The 14,714-nt window shown below is 39.2% G+C and overlaps 1 protein-coding gene across 2 annotated transcripts; it reads right to left on the bottom strand.

The window, feature by feature from the left end:
* Window positions 1-488: 488 nt before the first annotated feature.
* On the bottom strand, window positions 489-13,710 carry sgk3 (serum/glucocorticoid regulated kinase family member 3). 2 transcript variants are annotated; one of them, XM_048265938.1, is made up of 17 exons: window positions 13,504-13,710; window positions 10,234-10,436; window positions 9,808-9,891; window positions 9,155-9,227; window positions 8,582-8,657; window positions 8,158-8,233; window positions 7,938-7,987; window positions 7,642-7,699; window positions 7,020-7,103; window positions 6,789-6,920; window positions 4,476-4,588; window positions 3,408-3,444; window positions 2,840-2,926; window positions 2,477-2,572; window positions 2,110-2,265; window positions 1,711-1,800; window positions 489-1,629 (listed from the first exon to the last, which is right to left on the bottom strand). In XM_048265938.1, exons 2-17 carry the CDS (start codon window positions 10,309-10,311, stop codon window positions 1,459-1,461), a joined length of 1,461 nt encoding a protein of 486 aa, XP_048121895.1. In that variant the 5' UTR covers window positions 10,312-10,436; window positions 13,504-13,710; the 3' UTR covers window positions 489-1,458. The 2 variants fall into 2 exon arrangements, with proteins under 2 accessions (XP_048121895.1, XP_048121896.1); XM_048265939.1 differs by lacking the exon at window positions 13,504-13,710 and adding an exon at window positions 12,019-12,323.
* Between the last annotated feature and the right edge of the window lie 1,004 nt (window positions 13,711-14,714).

Raw genomic sequence — 14,714 nt, 5'->3', positions numbered from 1 at the left:
AATATGTTCATCCAGTATTTAGTATTTTGGCAAATTAGATGGGTAAATTTACCCCTAGTTTGCCAGATTTAAAACAGTTATGAGGGGGGAATATTTTTATTTGGTGTGAAACACAAATAGGCCTACCTGTTTTTATGCTTTTTTGTTTGTTTTTATAATTTGTATTAATATTTATTTAATCATTATTTTATTTATAAGCTAAGGTTGCTAGCACAGGTGTCTAAAAATAGATAAAAAGTCTTGCACTTGTAGTTTTGTGTTTGAAAATACAGTATTTGGGAAAAAAAAACATTGCATTTTAGGAAATACCCGTTCTTTTTTTGTATTATTTTTTAATACTGACGTGGCCCTCCAACGAGATGACATTGGCAGAAGTGGCCCCCAGCTCATTTGAGTTTGAGACCCCTGTCGTAGCCTAGCAACGTAGCTAAAGCCAGAGCCACCTACCGCTCTAAAGCTACATCTACACCAAACTTCAGGACACTTGATTAACAATCCAAAGAAACGTTTATTGAGGACAGTATCTTACAGCTTGAGGGTAAACCACCATAGGCCACAGCCTACTAAACGTACTTTTTAAAAAGCAAAACAAACAAAAGATACAGGAGCTTTTGGGAAGGGTCAATTAGACTACTGTACGGTATTTCTGTTTTTTTAGTGCTTGTAACAGACCCTAGCTACGCTATAGCTGCACTTTATATGGTCCCCTTGCAAATCCAACTCTGTAACTTTACATCTCAGATGAGTTCTGTACAAAAGTGCTCATATTTTTCAGTAAGCACAAAATATCAATTCATTTCGTGTTTTGAAAAAAGGTCAAAATATATATTCATACTTCCATTTATCGGCCTATTCAAAGTTTCCATTATAAACAAAATCCTAAATTGCATATGTTATATTAACATACATTTACCCGGCTAGGGCATGTATAACAATCTTTGGGTGAGAGGGGTGAGAGGCAAAACAAAATGGTTCAGCCCATTTTATAATTAAATGTGATACTTTTACATGTCAAAGATGATCATATTACCCAAATGGAATTTGTATGAATAATTTTATCAATATATAATAGGCTAGCCTACTTTACAATTCAAAGATGTTAGACTTCTTTGCTGTATTACGGTTCAATTCATGGAAAAAAGATTAACCATGGAAAATAATTTTGAACAAAGCCAAAAAAAAAAACCAATAGATATCAGGTAAGTCAATAGTTTTAAAAAATATAACTCTGTTATTTGAGAAATAAAAAATAAAGATTTGAAACACACTGTCTCAAACCATTCACTCATTTCTGTTTTATGTTATTAAGTGCTATGCTCACATCTTGAGTCCATCCTCCTAATCAAAAAATGCTTCCCTTATATCCAAAGGAATGATCTACAAGCAAGGCAATTATTACAAAGGAGGCAGTGGAGCCCGGTTCAACGCAGCACACCAAGTTTTCCAGAATTCCAGTTCTCACAGGAATGAGTCATCGGAAGGTGGGGCATAAGAGAACCCCAGGAAGGCGTCATCAGCCTCCATAACACTGGCGTTGACAATGGAATGCTCGGTGGAGTAGCAAACAGAGTTGGGGACAGTTTCGTCTGTGAACTCTGGGTCAAAATTAGTAAGGTCATACGGAGAATCCTGCAAGAGAGAGCAAATATTCAAATTTTTTTCTGCATTGTTACATATGATTCATTTATGCTTAATCTGAATGAAATTTACCACATTAGGGTTGAACGGAGGTGAGACTTTCTTCTGCTCTAGGTCATCCCAATTAATGGAAGCAAAGAAGTTGTGTCTCTTAACTTCATTCTGAAAGACAATAAAATACATTTATTTGAATGCGAGATTAATGTGACTAAATACACTTTGCTTTTTTACTTGTGAGGTTAAATAAGAGTCTACAATATCACAACTGAATTTCTTCTGTCAAGAGCCTCATTAAAAGAAATTCATAGACGAAATAAATCCTTCTTTGCTAACCCCACCACCCAAATCTCAGCCTGCACCTTTTACTGCTAATGTCTCCAAGATAGTGGTGGTAGGCTACACGTTATTCCCACTAGAGGGAGACATCTGTGCGACTGCACACAACAGTGCGAGATGGACGCGAGCACTTACAAAGTCGTCGCTGTAGCCCAGCCTCCTGGTGTGGTCCTTCTCCAGCAGTGCCTGCAGTATTGACCAGGCGGTCGAAGAGGCTCCTGGCCGCATCAGCAGGTCCTTGTGGAGTATGTTGTCATACATCTCATGGGTGTCTCTGCTGTAGAATGGGGGCTAATCAAAAGAAAGAGAATCGTTTAAATGTATAATGTATAAATATAAATGTCACACTTTTCCAATGTTGTTATTAATTATGATAGATAGCTCTTTTGTAACTGTTCTTGGTACAGCATACTAAATCGGCATTGGCATTGGCAAAGTAATAAAAGAAGTCTCATTTGAACAAAAATTCAAGTTCAAGATACATTCAAGTTCAAGAACATACCAGGCCAAATAGCATCTCATATAGCACCGAACCAAGGCACCACCAGTCCACTGTGTTATCATATGGCTGCTTCCTTAATACCTCAGGGGCTAGATACTGTTCATGCATGGGGCACACAATTGCACAATATTACATTCATTACATATGTCTATAAATATGCCTATTACACATTTTTGTGTAGATCATTCAAAGGCTTATATATACTGATTAAGCACAAGCTATTCAGTCAAAAATGTATTGAGGGTGAAATTTTAAGACTGACTTTCACATTTTTTGACAGGGAATTCACATGAAATCACAATAGCAACAAAGTATTGTGAAACAGGAAAAAAATGAAATGACATTTTCAAAACTGATATTTACCTCTGGTGTCCCACAAAAAGTGGTTGTTGTATCTGCTTGGGAAATGCCTTCCTTGCACAATCCAAAGTCCGTTAAGACTATATGTCCCTAATAAAGACAGCAGACGGACATGTTTAAACAGCATTATACCACACAGGCCACTCTTTCACTTCCAACGAAAAGCTGAGGAAATCATTTGTTTAAGAGGAATGCAGGGGTAACTCCCTTATCCCACTCCATTAGCCTGAGATAGGGATTACAACACAAAAATCAAAACCAGTCTTTACTAGAACATTATTGTAGGGCCTACAAACTATTTTATTTGGCTACTGAATGGTACAGTTTCAAGGTGCACTGAGCCGCATTCTTATTTAGAGGTCAAAGTGTTGGAATCTTAGACTTACAATACAGATACCTTCAGCTAGACTTCAAAGGGGGCAATATGACCAACTGCCGACATAAGGGATTTGGGAATGTAGGTGTAACAGGTCCTCATATACGTCTCTTGAAATCTGACCCCAGAAAATTCAGCTAAATACATAATCTGATACCAGAACTACAACAGGCTTCAGAGGGAGGGAAATCTTACTTGGTAGTCCAGCAGAATATTCTCTGGCTTCAGATCCCTGGAAAGACACAGACCATTTTGTTGGAGCAGCATACTTAGGCAGATAACACAACAATGACAATTCTTAAGGGCATAGCAATGGCCTTCAGTGTAAGCCAGCACAATTATCCATATTTTCATCGGAATGTCTGTGCAGAGTATTATGATGTGAACTCTTCATATTTAAAAAATACTTTAGATTATAACAGATATCCTACTTGAAGAAAATAATGTTCATTCAATTGTGCTCATTGGGGCCTCATAAATAATAGAAAGCATGATTTCTGAAGGTGTATGATAAAGTTTAATGCTAAACTTAGACATGTGCAATAACATCTCTAATGTCCTGTTGTATTCCTTGTATCTGTACAACACAACCTATTCCAAATGAAAATGATGTGAGGAGCACTTCCACCAACATTGAGGTCTATCCAAGAAATAGTTTCCCTAGTATTATCAATCTATCCAAGGAACTGTAAAATGTTTTATGACTGGCGAAATAAACATGAATGCAACCAGAGAAAACATTGGGTCAATGTTCACTTAAATGTGAATGTGACTAGAAAACTGGGGCAGTTCAGCACAAGAGCTACATTACTGAACTAAATGAATGTGAAGACTTTTTCCAAAAATAAACGTTAACTAAATTTGGCCAACACGAACGGAAAAGATCTTTTGAGGTGACATGTGCACTGTGTGCACTCTAAAGAAATTGTGCTCACATGTCAGTTATTCCACAAAAATGAGCATGCTGTTGTAACTGATGACATTAGCAAAGACCAAAATTGCTATGACCAATAGGAGTACAGCAGGCAGGCACTTCAAAGAAATGGTTAAGTTTGGAATGTCCAGTAACATTTTTTTGGTCAATGTGAAAAGGAAATTGTATGGATAATTGAGAAGAGGCATGTTGCATTTAATTCCATGCACATAAAATAGTGAATTAAGGGAAAAGGCACCAGCAAAAATTTGCCAAACTTATATATATGAGAGAATGAACTATTTTTGTAGCAGGTCATCGAAATGGGTAAAAATCAAAAGAGGAAATACCTGTAAACAATATTGAGAGAATGCAAATAGCCGAGGGCACTTGCTATCTCTGCGATGTAGAACTTTGCTCTAAGCTCAGGGAAGGTCCGTTCTTTTTGCAGATGGAAAAACAGCTGCAGCCAAAAATAACACATTATATTAAACTACAATTAAGACTTCAGGTATTACAGCAGATAAACAGATGAACCAGGCACAAAAGAAGCTGTACTCTCTTGCAGCCAAGAGACATCTGGACATCCCATCAATAAGGGGGGATGGGAAGCATCATTTGGGAGAGAGTGAGATGCACTTTTTAATCTGTTCAGTTAAATTCACTATGCCAAAAGACTGCCAAACCCCTTATTATGACCGCCGCGCAGCGAAGCGTTTAGTCAGATTTTTTTTTTTTTTTTTCATGTCCAAATTTCCGTCCAAGGATTCCCGGGACACTGAAAGACCGGGGTAGATCTAAACTTGGTGGGCATGTAACCCCATATGGATAGCATGGAACCATCGTTTTTCGTTTTGATCTGTAGCCCCCCCGCTGGACTGCACCCCCCGAAAGGAGGGTAGGGCAGACACAGTTTTCTGTCAACCCATTCCATAACCACTCATTTCATGTATAGCGCCACCTAGTTAAACACAAAAAAGTAAAAATGAGGTGTTGTAATCGCAGGTATCTGTGACCTAACATAGTCAAAACTGCACGAAATTGGAAGTGTAGGATCATTATGACACCCTCTGAATGCACGCCAAGTTTCGTGGAATTCCGTTCATGGGGGGCCCGCGCACGCACACACATACATTCACAGTAATCATACGTATGACACATACTCACACAGTAGACATATGTACGCATGCATGCACATGCACAAACATACATACGCAGACAAACACACACACACACACACACACACACACACACACACACACACACACACACACACAAACGTGTGCACGCACACATGCACACAATTCAAGAATTTCTCAGAAATGAAATTATGAACAGGCAAGATGGGGGTGGGGTTGTATAAAATGAATTTTACATGTGAAATCTATGAACTAATCATGTTTTGGTACTTGTTGTCTAGCAGATACCAGTGAGAATTGAGTGTGGATAATGCAATTTAGTGAGACAGTTAGAATCATATAGGCCTTTCAGCGGGATTTATTTTTGTGGAAAAAATGTGCTGGACTGGGCGGCGGTCATACATCTAGTTAAACTAGAGTGCTGCTTTCCCCAACAAGATCTAAGATGGTTTCCCATCCTCCAGACAAACAAAAAATAAGACAAGGGCCTCGCAGCAAAACCAGTTCACCAACACTATCAGCATAATGGACTCTTGCTTAACTAGCCCACTGAGAACTACACAGGTCTCATGGTCAGTCATGATTGGAGCTGGTTCCCTGGGATGATTATAGTGAACCAAAGCTGTTATAGGCAAGTCTCGACTTGGCAGCCATCTTGGCAATTTCTGCATATCAGCCTCCTATCTAAATGAATGGAAAGAGACTCAATAAATAAAAGAATGGCTAAACAGATCTTTGAAGTACACAATTGGAATTACTGGAAGTACACAACTGACATTAAAAGGCATTAACATTTATTTTCTAGTGCTGGAGGTGACACATTACTCTTATCATTCTTGTCCACAGCAAGGATTTAAAATGAGAAAGAAATAAGGTTTGTGCTTAAAGAAAATGGTGTTTGAGAAAATGGTCAAAAACCACCCAGTGGCAAATCACTGTCCAGACTGATAACCTGTCAGAGACTAATGTGATCAGAACACTTTTCACCAAATTCAAGTGGAGAAATTCCTCTTCTCCAATCATCTTCTTGTTTTTTTTTTTTTTTTGGACAATAAATAATTTCTATTATACTTCAAAAATTGGAAGAACTGAAACTAACATGAAATATGTTCTTTATTGTTTGCTTCTGCACAGATCCGTACAGTGACTAAATGTTGGTCAGTTAGATGCACTCAAAAAAGAACCCCATGATCCTGTTGAAAAAAATATGAGCAGTTGTGCTTTCTAACACCTCATTTGTGCAACGCAGAGCAAGGACCATGAACTGTTCAAAATTAGTCAGCCTTTGTCCAAAGTGGGTTTCCTTGTGCCTTCTAATCTACTTAGCTCTAGCCACATGTGAATTTGTAGACTGCCCTGTTTGAGCAGAAAATTGACCTTCCAAAATGAATCACAAGCCAGATGTCAGTCATTTGCCAAACTAACTGGCCGAACAGCTTCTTTTGTTTTTATTATGCCCAAAGCCAACCCTCTTCTAGATAGCATGCATGGGCATGCTGTGCCCACGTGTTCAAAAGTACTCACTTCTCCACCGTTGACAAAGTCCAAGACGAAGTACAACTTGTCTGTCGTCTGGAAGGAATAATGCAAGCCAACCAGGAAGGGGTGCTGCACATTTTTCAACAGTACATTGCGCTCAGCCATGATATGTTTTTGCTAAAGTTCACAAAAGAAAGAACAACACAGAGATGGATGGTAAATAAGAACATGAAGGAAAAAGTGTATAGAACAGTTTTGAGAAAAACAGCTGTTTACCTCTCTCCTGTTTAAAATGACCTTTTTCTGCAAAACTTTGATGGCGTAACACTTCCCATCTCGTTTCCGTTTTGCAAGTAGAACCTTTGTGGGAAACGCAAGGAGTGGGGAATGTACATTAGCTCCAACATCGAAACAAAGCTGGGAGATATGAATATGGATGCTTCATTCTTGCATTGCTGAACTCTCAATTCTCATTTGGGAAACCCAAATGTTGAGAAAATACAGAACTGAAAATTGTATCCCTAACCATACAGAACTTAATCAAGAGACTTCATTGTTCCTGTTTGAGCTTCACATTTGCTGCCGCCCCTGTCTGCACATTAATGATCTTTTTTTCTGAAGAACTTTAGCCAATATTAACCATTTTTTATTAAAGCTGTTCTGCGCAATATTAGCCATTCACCATTAAACTTCCATGAGACATAGTCCCCAGCAGTCCCTTCCAATTCCTTCAATGTGCAATTACTGGTTAATATCCACACATTTATGTATATAAGCTGAATATAAATCAGCGACCCAAATGCATTTCAGTCTCCCGATTTCCGCAGGAAAAACATTTAGCTTTCAGCAGTTTGTAGTCAAAAATATGGTTATATGGACAAAGTTTGGATAAACATACCTTTCCAAAACTTCCTTTGCCAATGACTTTCAAGAAGTCAAAGTCACTGGGTTTTGCACTGAGGAAATGAAAACAAAATACAGTTTGCAAGTCATGGTGAAATCTTGGTATGACACATATACAGTAGGTGCAGGCTTATAGTATGTGTGTCTTATAATAACATATCGATTAATAATTACAGACATGCTCTTTCAGAAAATGCAAATAACAATATACCCAAGTGTATACATACAATAACTGACTCAACTGACTTGACTATAAGAATACTTGAAAAAGTGAAAGGGTGTCGTACTTACTGTGGATTTCCAGATGGACCCAAGTTAATATTTCTGGAGGTAGTGGTGTTCTAACAACAAAAAAGATCCAATGTAAGCATACTCATGCTTGCTACACCATACAGATTAAACAGCAATTGTTTTGTGCTTATCCTAGATTGGTTGACATAATTCCAAATTCTGTGATGTTGACAAACAGTGTAGGTTTATTTTAATTAGATTCATTAAGTCGTTGACAAACCTTTTCATCCTCATCCTCTGAGGCATCTGAGAAGTGTTTGAATTTGTCCATCTGAAGGAAAGCTCGCACATCAGGACTGTGTGTTTGAGTCAGCAAGAGAAAAAAGATAAAAAGTCACAAGTTAGACGTCTGACTATGACTGAAACAAAGCCACTGCTGTTAGAAGTCTATACAGCCCACAGCCACCAGCTACCATTAGGGAATGAACTACAGAACTGATTAGAGATCATATTAGAAAAATCATAGTAAATGGCATTACTGAGAAGAAGTTTAAAGCACCTTGCATCATGTTATCACACTTATTATATCTAGTTGCAAGGAGAAGCAAAATTTGAATTAATTTGAATTAATTTTTGAAATTATCTTCAGTATGGCTGATGACTAGATTTCATAGATGTACTGCATAACTAGCCAATGCACTCACTGGTTGCTGAGCTGCGGATGGGACACGATTCGCTGGATGAACTCATTTAACCCCGTCCTCCTTTGCTTTATAAACTCTGATTGGAGGAGTTTCAGATCAGTCATCATTTAATTTTTCATTCAGAATAAGTGAATTTATGAAAACACAAGTTAATTCAAAAAGAGTCTTTGATACTGCCCATTCATTAATCTCCGATTCATAGGAGAATATCTAAATTCAAAGTTTCATGTGACATCAAATATTCATGTATTTCATAATAGGGTGTTTGTATTCTCTTAAGGGAACAAGTCATCTGATGTGATATTCCTTCCATCTGTGTATTGTCAATGGCATTATAAAATTACAATCTAGATGTACATGACTTGTGAAGACAAAACAAAACACATGACTTTTGTGTGTGTGTGTGTGGGGGAGGGCATTTCACTGCAATGACCAAAATTACTGCTAGAACTGCCTGAAGGCTAAAACAGCAAAAGGGGTCCTGTTATGTTGTACTATTTCAATCATCCTAAAGAACATAAATCCAAACGAATGAAAGAAGACACAGACAGGACATCTTTACATTGTGAATACCTGGATCAAAATTGTCTCCAAATATCCTCTTGGCAGGGATCTTCAAGTTCAGGGAAGGAAACTGTTTTTTCAACTATAAAAATAACATGCAATGATTCATGAAGAAACTGAAAGCCTCATTCATAATGGACAAACAGCAATTATTATTTCACAATTGACATGACAGAGTTTGGAGTTTGTTCCAGTACTCCTCTCAGAATACCTATCCTCACCCTCTCTCGTTTTAAAACAAAGCACCATTAACATTGCTGTTAATGTTTCCAAAACCATATGATGTCATTCACTATCCTTTCACTTTCAAAAGAGCATTCAATTGGACAAGGTCAAACTACTTCTTCATAGGGCACATACTTTTACAGTGATAAGAGGATTTAAATCTCGGAGGAAATGTGAAAAAAAGTGTTTTGATAAAACCGTGGATATAAATAATCCTGTCTCTGTAGAACAGCTTATCTCCAACCAAACTACTGGAATGAGATGGGGAATGCTTTGTTTATTCTGGGCACCAAAAGCCCTCTGTTTGAGCTATCAGGTCATCATTTGAGCTGTCAGGTCATGCTTTCACTCACATGATCAGAACAGATAAGAAGAACGCCTGGAAATACAGGTTCAGCTCTGCTCAATACTTGTTAGACTTGAACAGTTCAACTTACCGCATTGTACAGCTTATCAAATTCTGTGTATCGCCTGAAGACAAACCATTCATGTCTTCCAACAGTAACCATCACTTTGTAAACCTGGAGAATGGTGAAAAAAGATCTTCGATTTTTATGTTGTTTTTGTTATAGGCTCTTCATGAACCATAAAATCCCACACCCATTTAGATCGTTTTGAATTAGTGCTCCTCGTGTGCAACCTGGATTTCTACACAAATGATAACATGTGCATTATAGCGCTAGGCTTTTATCCAAAGTAGCCTACAGCACAGTGCTGGCCTATTTTGTTAACCAAGGCATTGCTGAGAACTTGTTCCATCAGTTGAATGACAGAACGACATAGGAATCTAGGATAACACAACCTGCTCTTTTCCCCCCAATCTCACGAGACAACTGCCGGGGATGGAGATCACGTGTACTCACAGTGTAGCGCTTCTTCTTGTCCCTTTGCTCATTGTGGCAGGGAATGCTGACATTAGGGCAGCTAGATGTCTCCTCCATGCTGCAGAAGCCAGCAACTCAAACTCGTCGTGAAACTCGGGTGTTGCAGCTTCTTCAGTGGTGAAAAGGTTCTGTGACTCTCTGGTGCAACGGTGTACAGGCGATCTCCATAGTGCCACTAATGTCTGTAAACAGATGCCAAGAAAAAAACATTGAGAAGTGAGACATTAAAGAGAGAAACAACATAGTTCTAGTTCCCTGAGCTGACCATGTGCTTAAGGCCATTGTCTGAAGCAGCCAGGGTGAGTGGGTGGTTTAAGCGCAACACAAGAGTGAGCACAGCAGGTCAGTGGTCACATTCAACCTGCTCACAGCAAGGGGCCTCTGCCTGCATAGCCAAGCACTGCAGCCTCTTCTCCTCCTCCTCACACTGGCTGCTGTGCCTCTACTGTTTTCATTATTATTCATCCCTTCCTCATTCGCTCATATGTCTCACTTTATTTCTCTTGTGTCTTTTCTCTGCCTATTCTATTTTTTTGTTATCTGTCTCATTCTCTCTCTTCCTCTCATTCTATCTCTTTACACACACACACACACACACACACACTACACTCTGTTTCTCTCTCCATTCTTCCGTCTGTTTGATGCTGATGGCCATCATGGAAGCAGACGGGCATGTTCACCCTTTGCATGCTACCCTGGCTCTGTCCCTTGCCCCGGCACCCGGCACACAGCCTCATGCTGGGTTGCTGACATTCTCCTTCCTGTCCTGGTATTTTTAGACGACTTCCACAACTCTTCAAAGAGCGAAACATGCACGCCAAGCCAAGCCAGGTTTGTGCACTCAGCCAGACAGTCAGATGACAGAATAACAAAGCATCATAATTCTTCTGATCCGTAACGGCATCGAACGCAATTCAATCATATTCAATTCAGTCAATCATAACCATGGACCGGAACTATCGGTTTTAGAAAGGGCACTCTATTGACATGCTTACAGTAAATGTTCTATTGCAAGTCTACTGCAAATGGTGAAAGAATAACGATCAGACTATTAAGCCTTTTCTTTTCAAAAGTACGCTTATGCTCTTCATACATCAAGGTCTGGATACATGAAAAACACAAAATCAGGCTCAGAAAGTTCTACCAAACCCATTGAAGTGTAAGAAAGATTTCACTTTCACTTCATAAGCCCATGCACAGGTTCAAAAACCTGCATGCCTGTTCACAACCACTGGTGACTGAAGAAGCCTTGAGAAAAGCTACACAGGAAAACCCTCCGAAAAGAGTATCTGAGAAAACATCTACGGCCAGCTCCAATCAGCCTCAACATGAAACAGAAACAATGGTTAGCAAGTGCTTTGACATTCCAAGAATATTTCAGTCTGAAACAAAAAAAGAAAAACGTAAAACTTCCTTAGACCAGCAGGCTTTCACTCAGAATGTAAATATTAAGATACAGTGAGCTACACCTGACTCCTGACGCAGAAACTCCCATGACTCTTTGGAACACACCAGAGCTACAGAATTAGTCTGTGCTACCACACACATAGCCTACAACATCTTCTAAATGTTTTAATCAAGAGGGTCTTTTGGGTTCCAATTGCTGTTAGACATTCTGACCAACCTCTTGTGACAACATTGAGGAACTCAATGTTCAACGTGAACTGCAGCTCTGAGTAAGTTAACACGTTAACACGTTAATTCCTTTAATGTTTGACCAGTTTATCTTAAACAAAACTGCTACACTGAAGTGAAAGTACTCACCCTTAAAGAAGCTGTAATCTGGCTACCAAATGCCCCACATCCAAACACAGAGGCCTTCTGTGCAATTTATGCTGGTGTGATATACACATGGATGTGTCCAAAACACAAAAAAAGTTATAAAATGTTGCAAGATGAACATAAAAACCCCACACTCTGTGAGAGAATTAGGAGAGGAAGCGTGAGAGTGAACTGTTCCACACCACTGCCTCCACACTGCAGTTCTGAAGTAATGGCCAACCACCAGACTTGACCTCTTGTATATTCTCACAACACTGGCAGACAGGGAGCTGGGCATACAATCAACCAACTGTCTCTGCTAAGCAGTAGAATAAATGGCTGCTGGGTCCCACTCCGCAATGACAGCGCGCACAGTCACGCCAGGCTTCCTTGTCTGGGTCCACTACATTGCAAAATGACAGGTAATGTGTGACATAAATAAAGATGTGCAAGAGTCTCTCAACTCTTCACCTGGACATGTAGAGGAGTATCTGAGGGCACACTGGACCCAAACAGCCTTTGTAGCTGTTGAAATGGTGGGTGTGGAAGGTTTCCCCCTTCACAACAGCAAGGCTTGTTACAACAAACCACGGGAAGTCCTGAAAAGGGTAATACTATTACCGGCAGTACAAGCCTTAAGAAGCCTACTCACGTGTCCAGAATGTGTCTGAATGGGGTACATTTTAACTAGTTTGTTAAACAGTGAGATATCATTCCCACCGTTGTCTACACAGTGTGAGGTTCTTTTCTCTAGTAAACATTAAAGCTTTCACTCCTCTAAACTTATTAACTTGATAGTCAAAATACTTTAAGTTGGACAATCCCATCCAGCACTCTCTGAAACAAGTTGTCCAAACCCCTTTACAAGATCCTTCTGTGCCAACTGTACAATTTGTCTCTCCAAATTGAGCATGGAAAAATGAAACCATATTCTGTTTTTGCAAGCCATGTCCAAACTTTTTCAGAAAGACAGCAGACATAAGAGGTTTGAACGTTGGACTTAGGCTATGAAACATCATGTCCCAGACAATTTGTTCTACAGAAGAAAACATATCCTTTGATGTAGCCTATCGGGTTGTAGTAGTAGCATAGGCCTATACTGAAACTATGGAATCAATGTTGATGTTGACATGTCTCTCGTTGGTTTCAATTTACAAGCCATTGCCAATGAACGTTCTTGTCCTGGCGACAAAGGTCACAAATAATTGTCTAACTTGTTTGGAAGTTTTTCAAACATCATTAAAAGTTGAAGGACGGATGCGAGTGCGAGTGAAGAGCAACTTAACTTGCCCATAGGCTACTACTACAGCAGCCTACCAAATCATTACGTAATGAAAGATACATTGTGTACATGTCTCTATTGTATAGAGAAGCCTGTTCATTTTTCCATAGGCTACTTTTATCTAGAAAGCTAGACACAAACTTCTGAGCTTAGTTGAGGCCTTAATAGGCTACAAAGTCAAAACTTTTCTGTTGGAATGCGCTTACCTTGTTTTCTCAATGGCTTCCTATGACGTGTCGTGTCTCAAAGGAACTTAAAGTTTATACTTTTGCAAGCTGGTCTTTCATCGAGTGTATTCCATAGTAATCGGGCATGGACAGAAATATTCACCATCCATTTTATGCTAGTGGTCACTGCAGGGCAAAGAAGGAAATGTGTATACGCTTGTACTCGGAGTTCCAGGGGAATTAGTCACGGGACTACGCTTCTGGATGAAAATACTGAAAAAGGCCAACAGTACTCCCTAGTGGCAAGAAAGCAGACGTACGACAGTTTTTCATTTAGGCTAAAGTGGATTAGAAGATTGAAATAGTGCTTGAAATAATCATGATGGGGACATCTGTATCCTTCTATTAAGATAGTCAGTAGGCCTATACTTCAAACGTAGATCGACATAATTCTGGAGGATTCATTCCTCGGTATAAAGCTATTACCCAACACTGTGCAACAGTAACTTACTGAATTTGGTTGGATGTCATAGGAAATTGTGAAATATTGGTTTTGTAGGCTATACTAAGTAGGCTAGGCTATATAGCTGTTATGCCTATGTCATGAATAACGATATTTAAGGTAGGCTACCTGTAGCCTGTCCTCTTGCGCTGTTAGTTATTCCTGCACTGTAGCTTTTATTTGATATACGATGTTGATGTTGTTATGGTTATGTTGATTCAGCTTATTGTATAGTAAACGATTACAACGAGCTGTATTAGTCCTAAAACAAGAAAGATCGTAGCTACCCTTCTGAAGTTCTTACTTCAGACTCTGAGTCAGCTTGAGGGCAGGAGAGTGCAACAGGAACATGTCCACTGAGGAAGTGAAGGGCTCTGCTCTGCAGGAAAGATTGACTCATCTCTCAGACGTTTCCTATAAGCATCATTCATCTCTAAAGCCAATTTCTGGAGCCTTTCCGTGGCCACAGCTCATGCAGTGTATTTGTAGAACACATGTTTCTGAATTTTAGGTCATGTCAGAAAAATAAATGAAACATGACATTAACATATAACATAGAAAAATAGTCTGTAATGAAAATATTATAGTTATAGTATTTGAATTCGACGCATGTAACGTTTTATAATGGGCATAGTTGAAAAAAGAAGAGCCTACCATAATTTCACGTGGCAAGAAAGGCCTACCCACAACAATGCAGAATTGTTTTCTTAAAACACCCACTAGGGGGTACTAGAGTATCTCAAAACAA

Source organism: Alosa alosa, chromosome 16 (genome assembly GCF_017589495.1).
Source record: "Alosa alosa isolate M-15738 ecotype Scorff River chromosome 16, AALO_Geno_1.1, whole genome shotgun sequence".
NCBI lineage: Eukaryota > Metazoa > Chordata > Actinopteri > Clupeiformes > Clupeidae > Alosa > Alosa alosa.
Note: the sequence above shows the minus strand (reverse complement) of the source record. Positions and strands in the feature narration are given on the sequence as shown.

Coding starts and splice junctions, on each gene's coding strand:
- sgk3 (XM_048265938.1), bottom strand. CDS start 10,311: ATGGAGGAGACATCTAGCTGCCCTAATGTCAGCATTCCCTGCCACAAT. Junction 9,892..10,233: donor ACAAGAAGAAGCGCTACACT/GTGAGTACACGT, acceptor ACCATTCTCCAG/GTTTACAAAGTGATGGTTAC. Junction 6,921..7,019: donor TCATTTTAAACAGGAGAGAG/GTAAACAGCTGT, acceptor TGTGAACTTTAG/CAAAAACATATCATGGCTGA.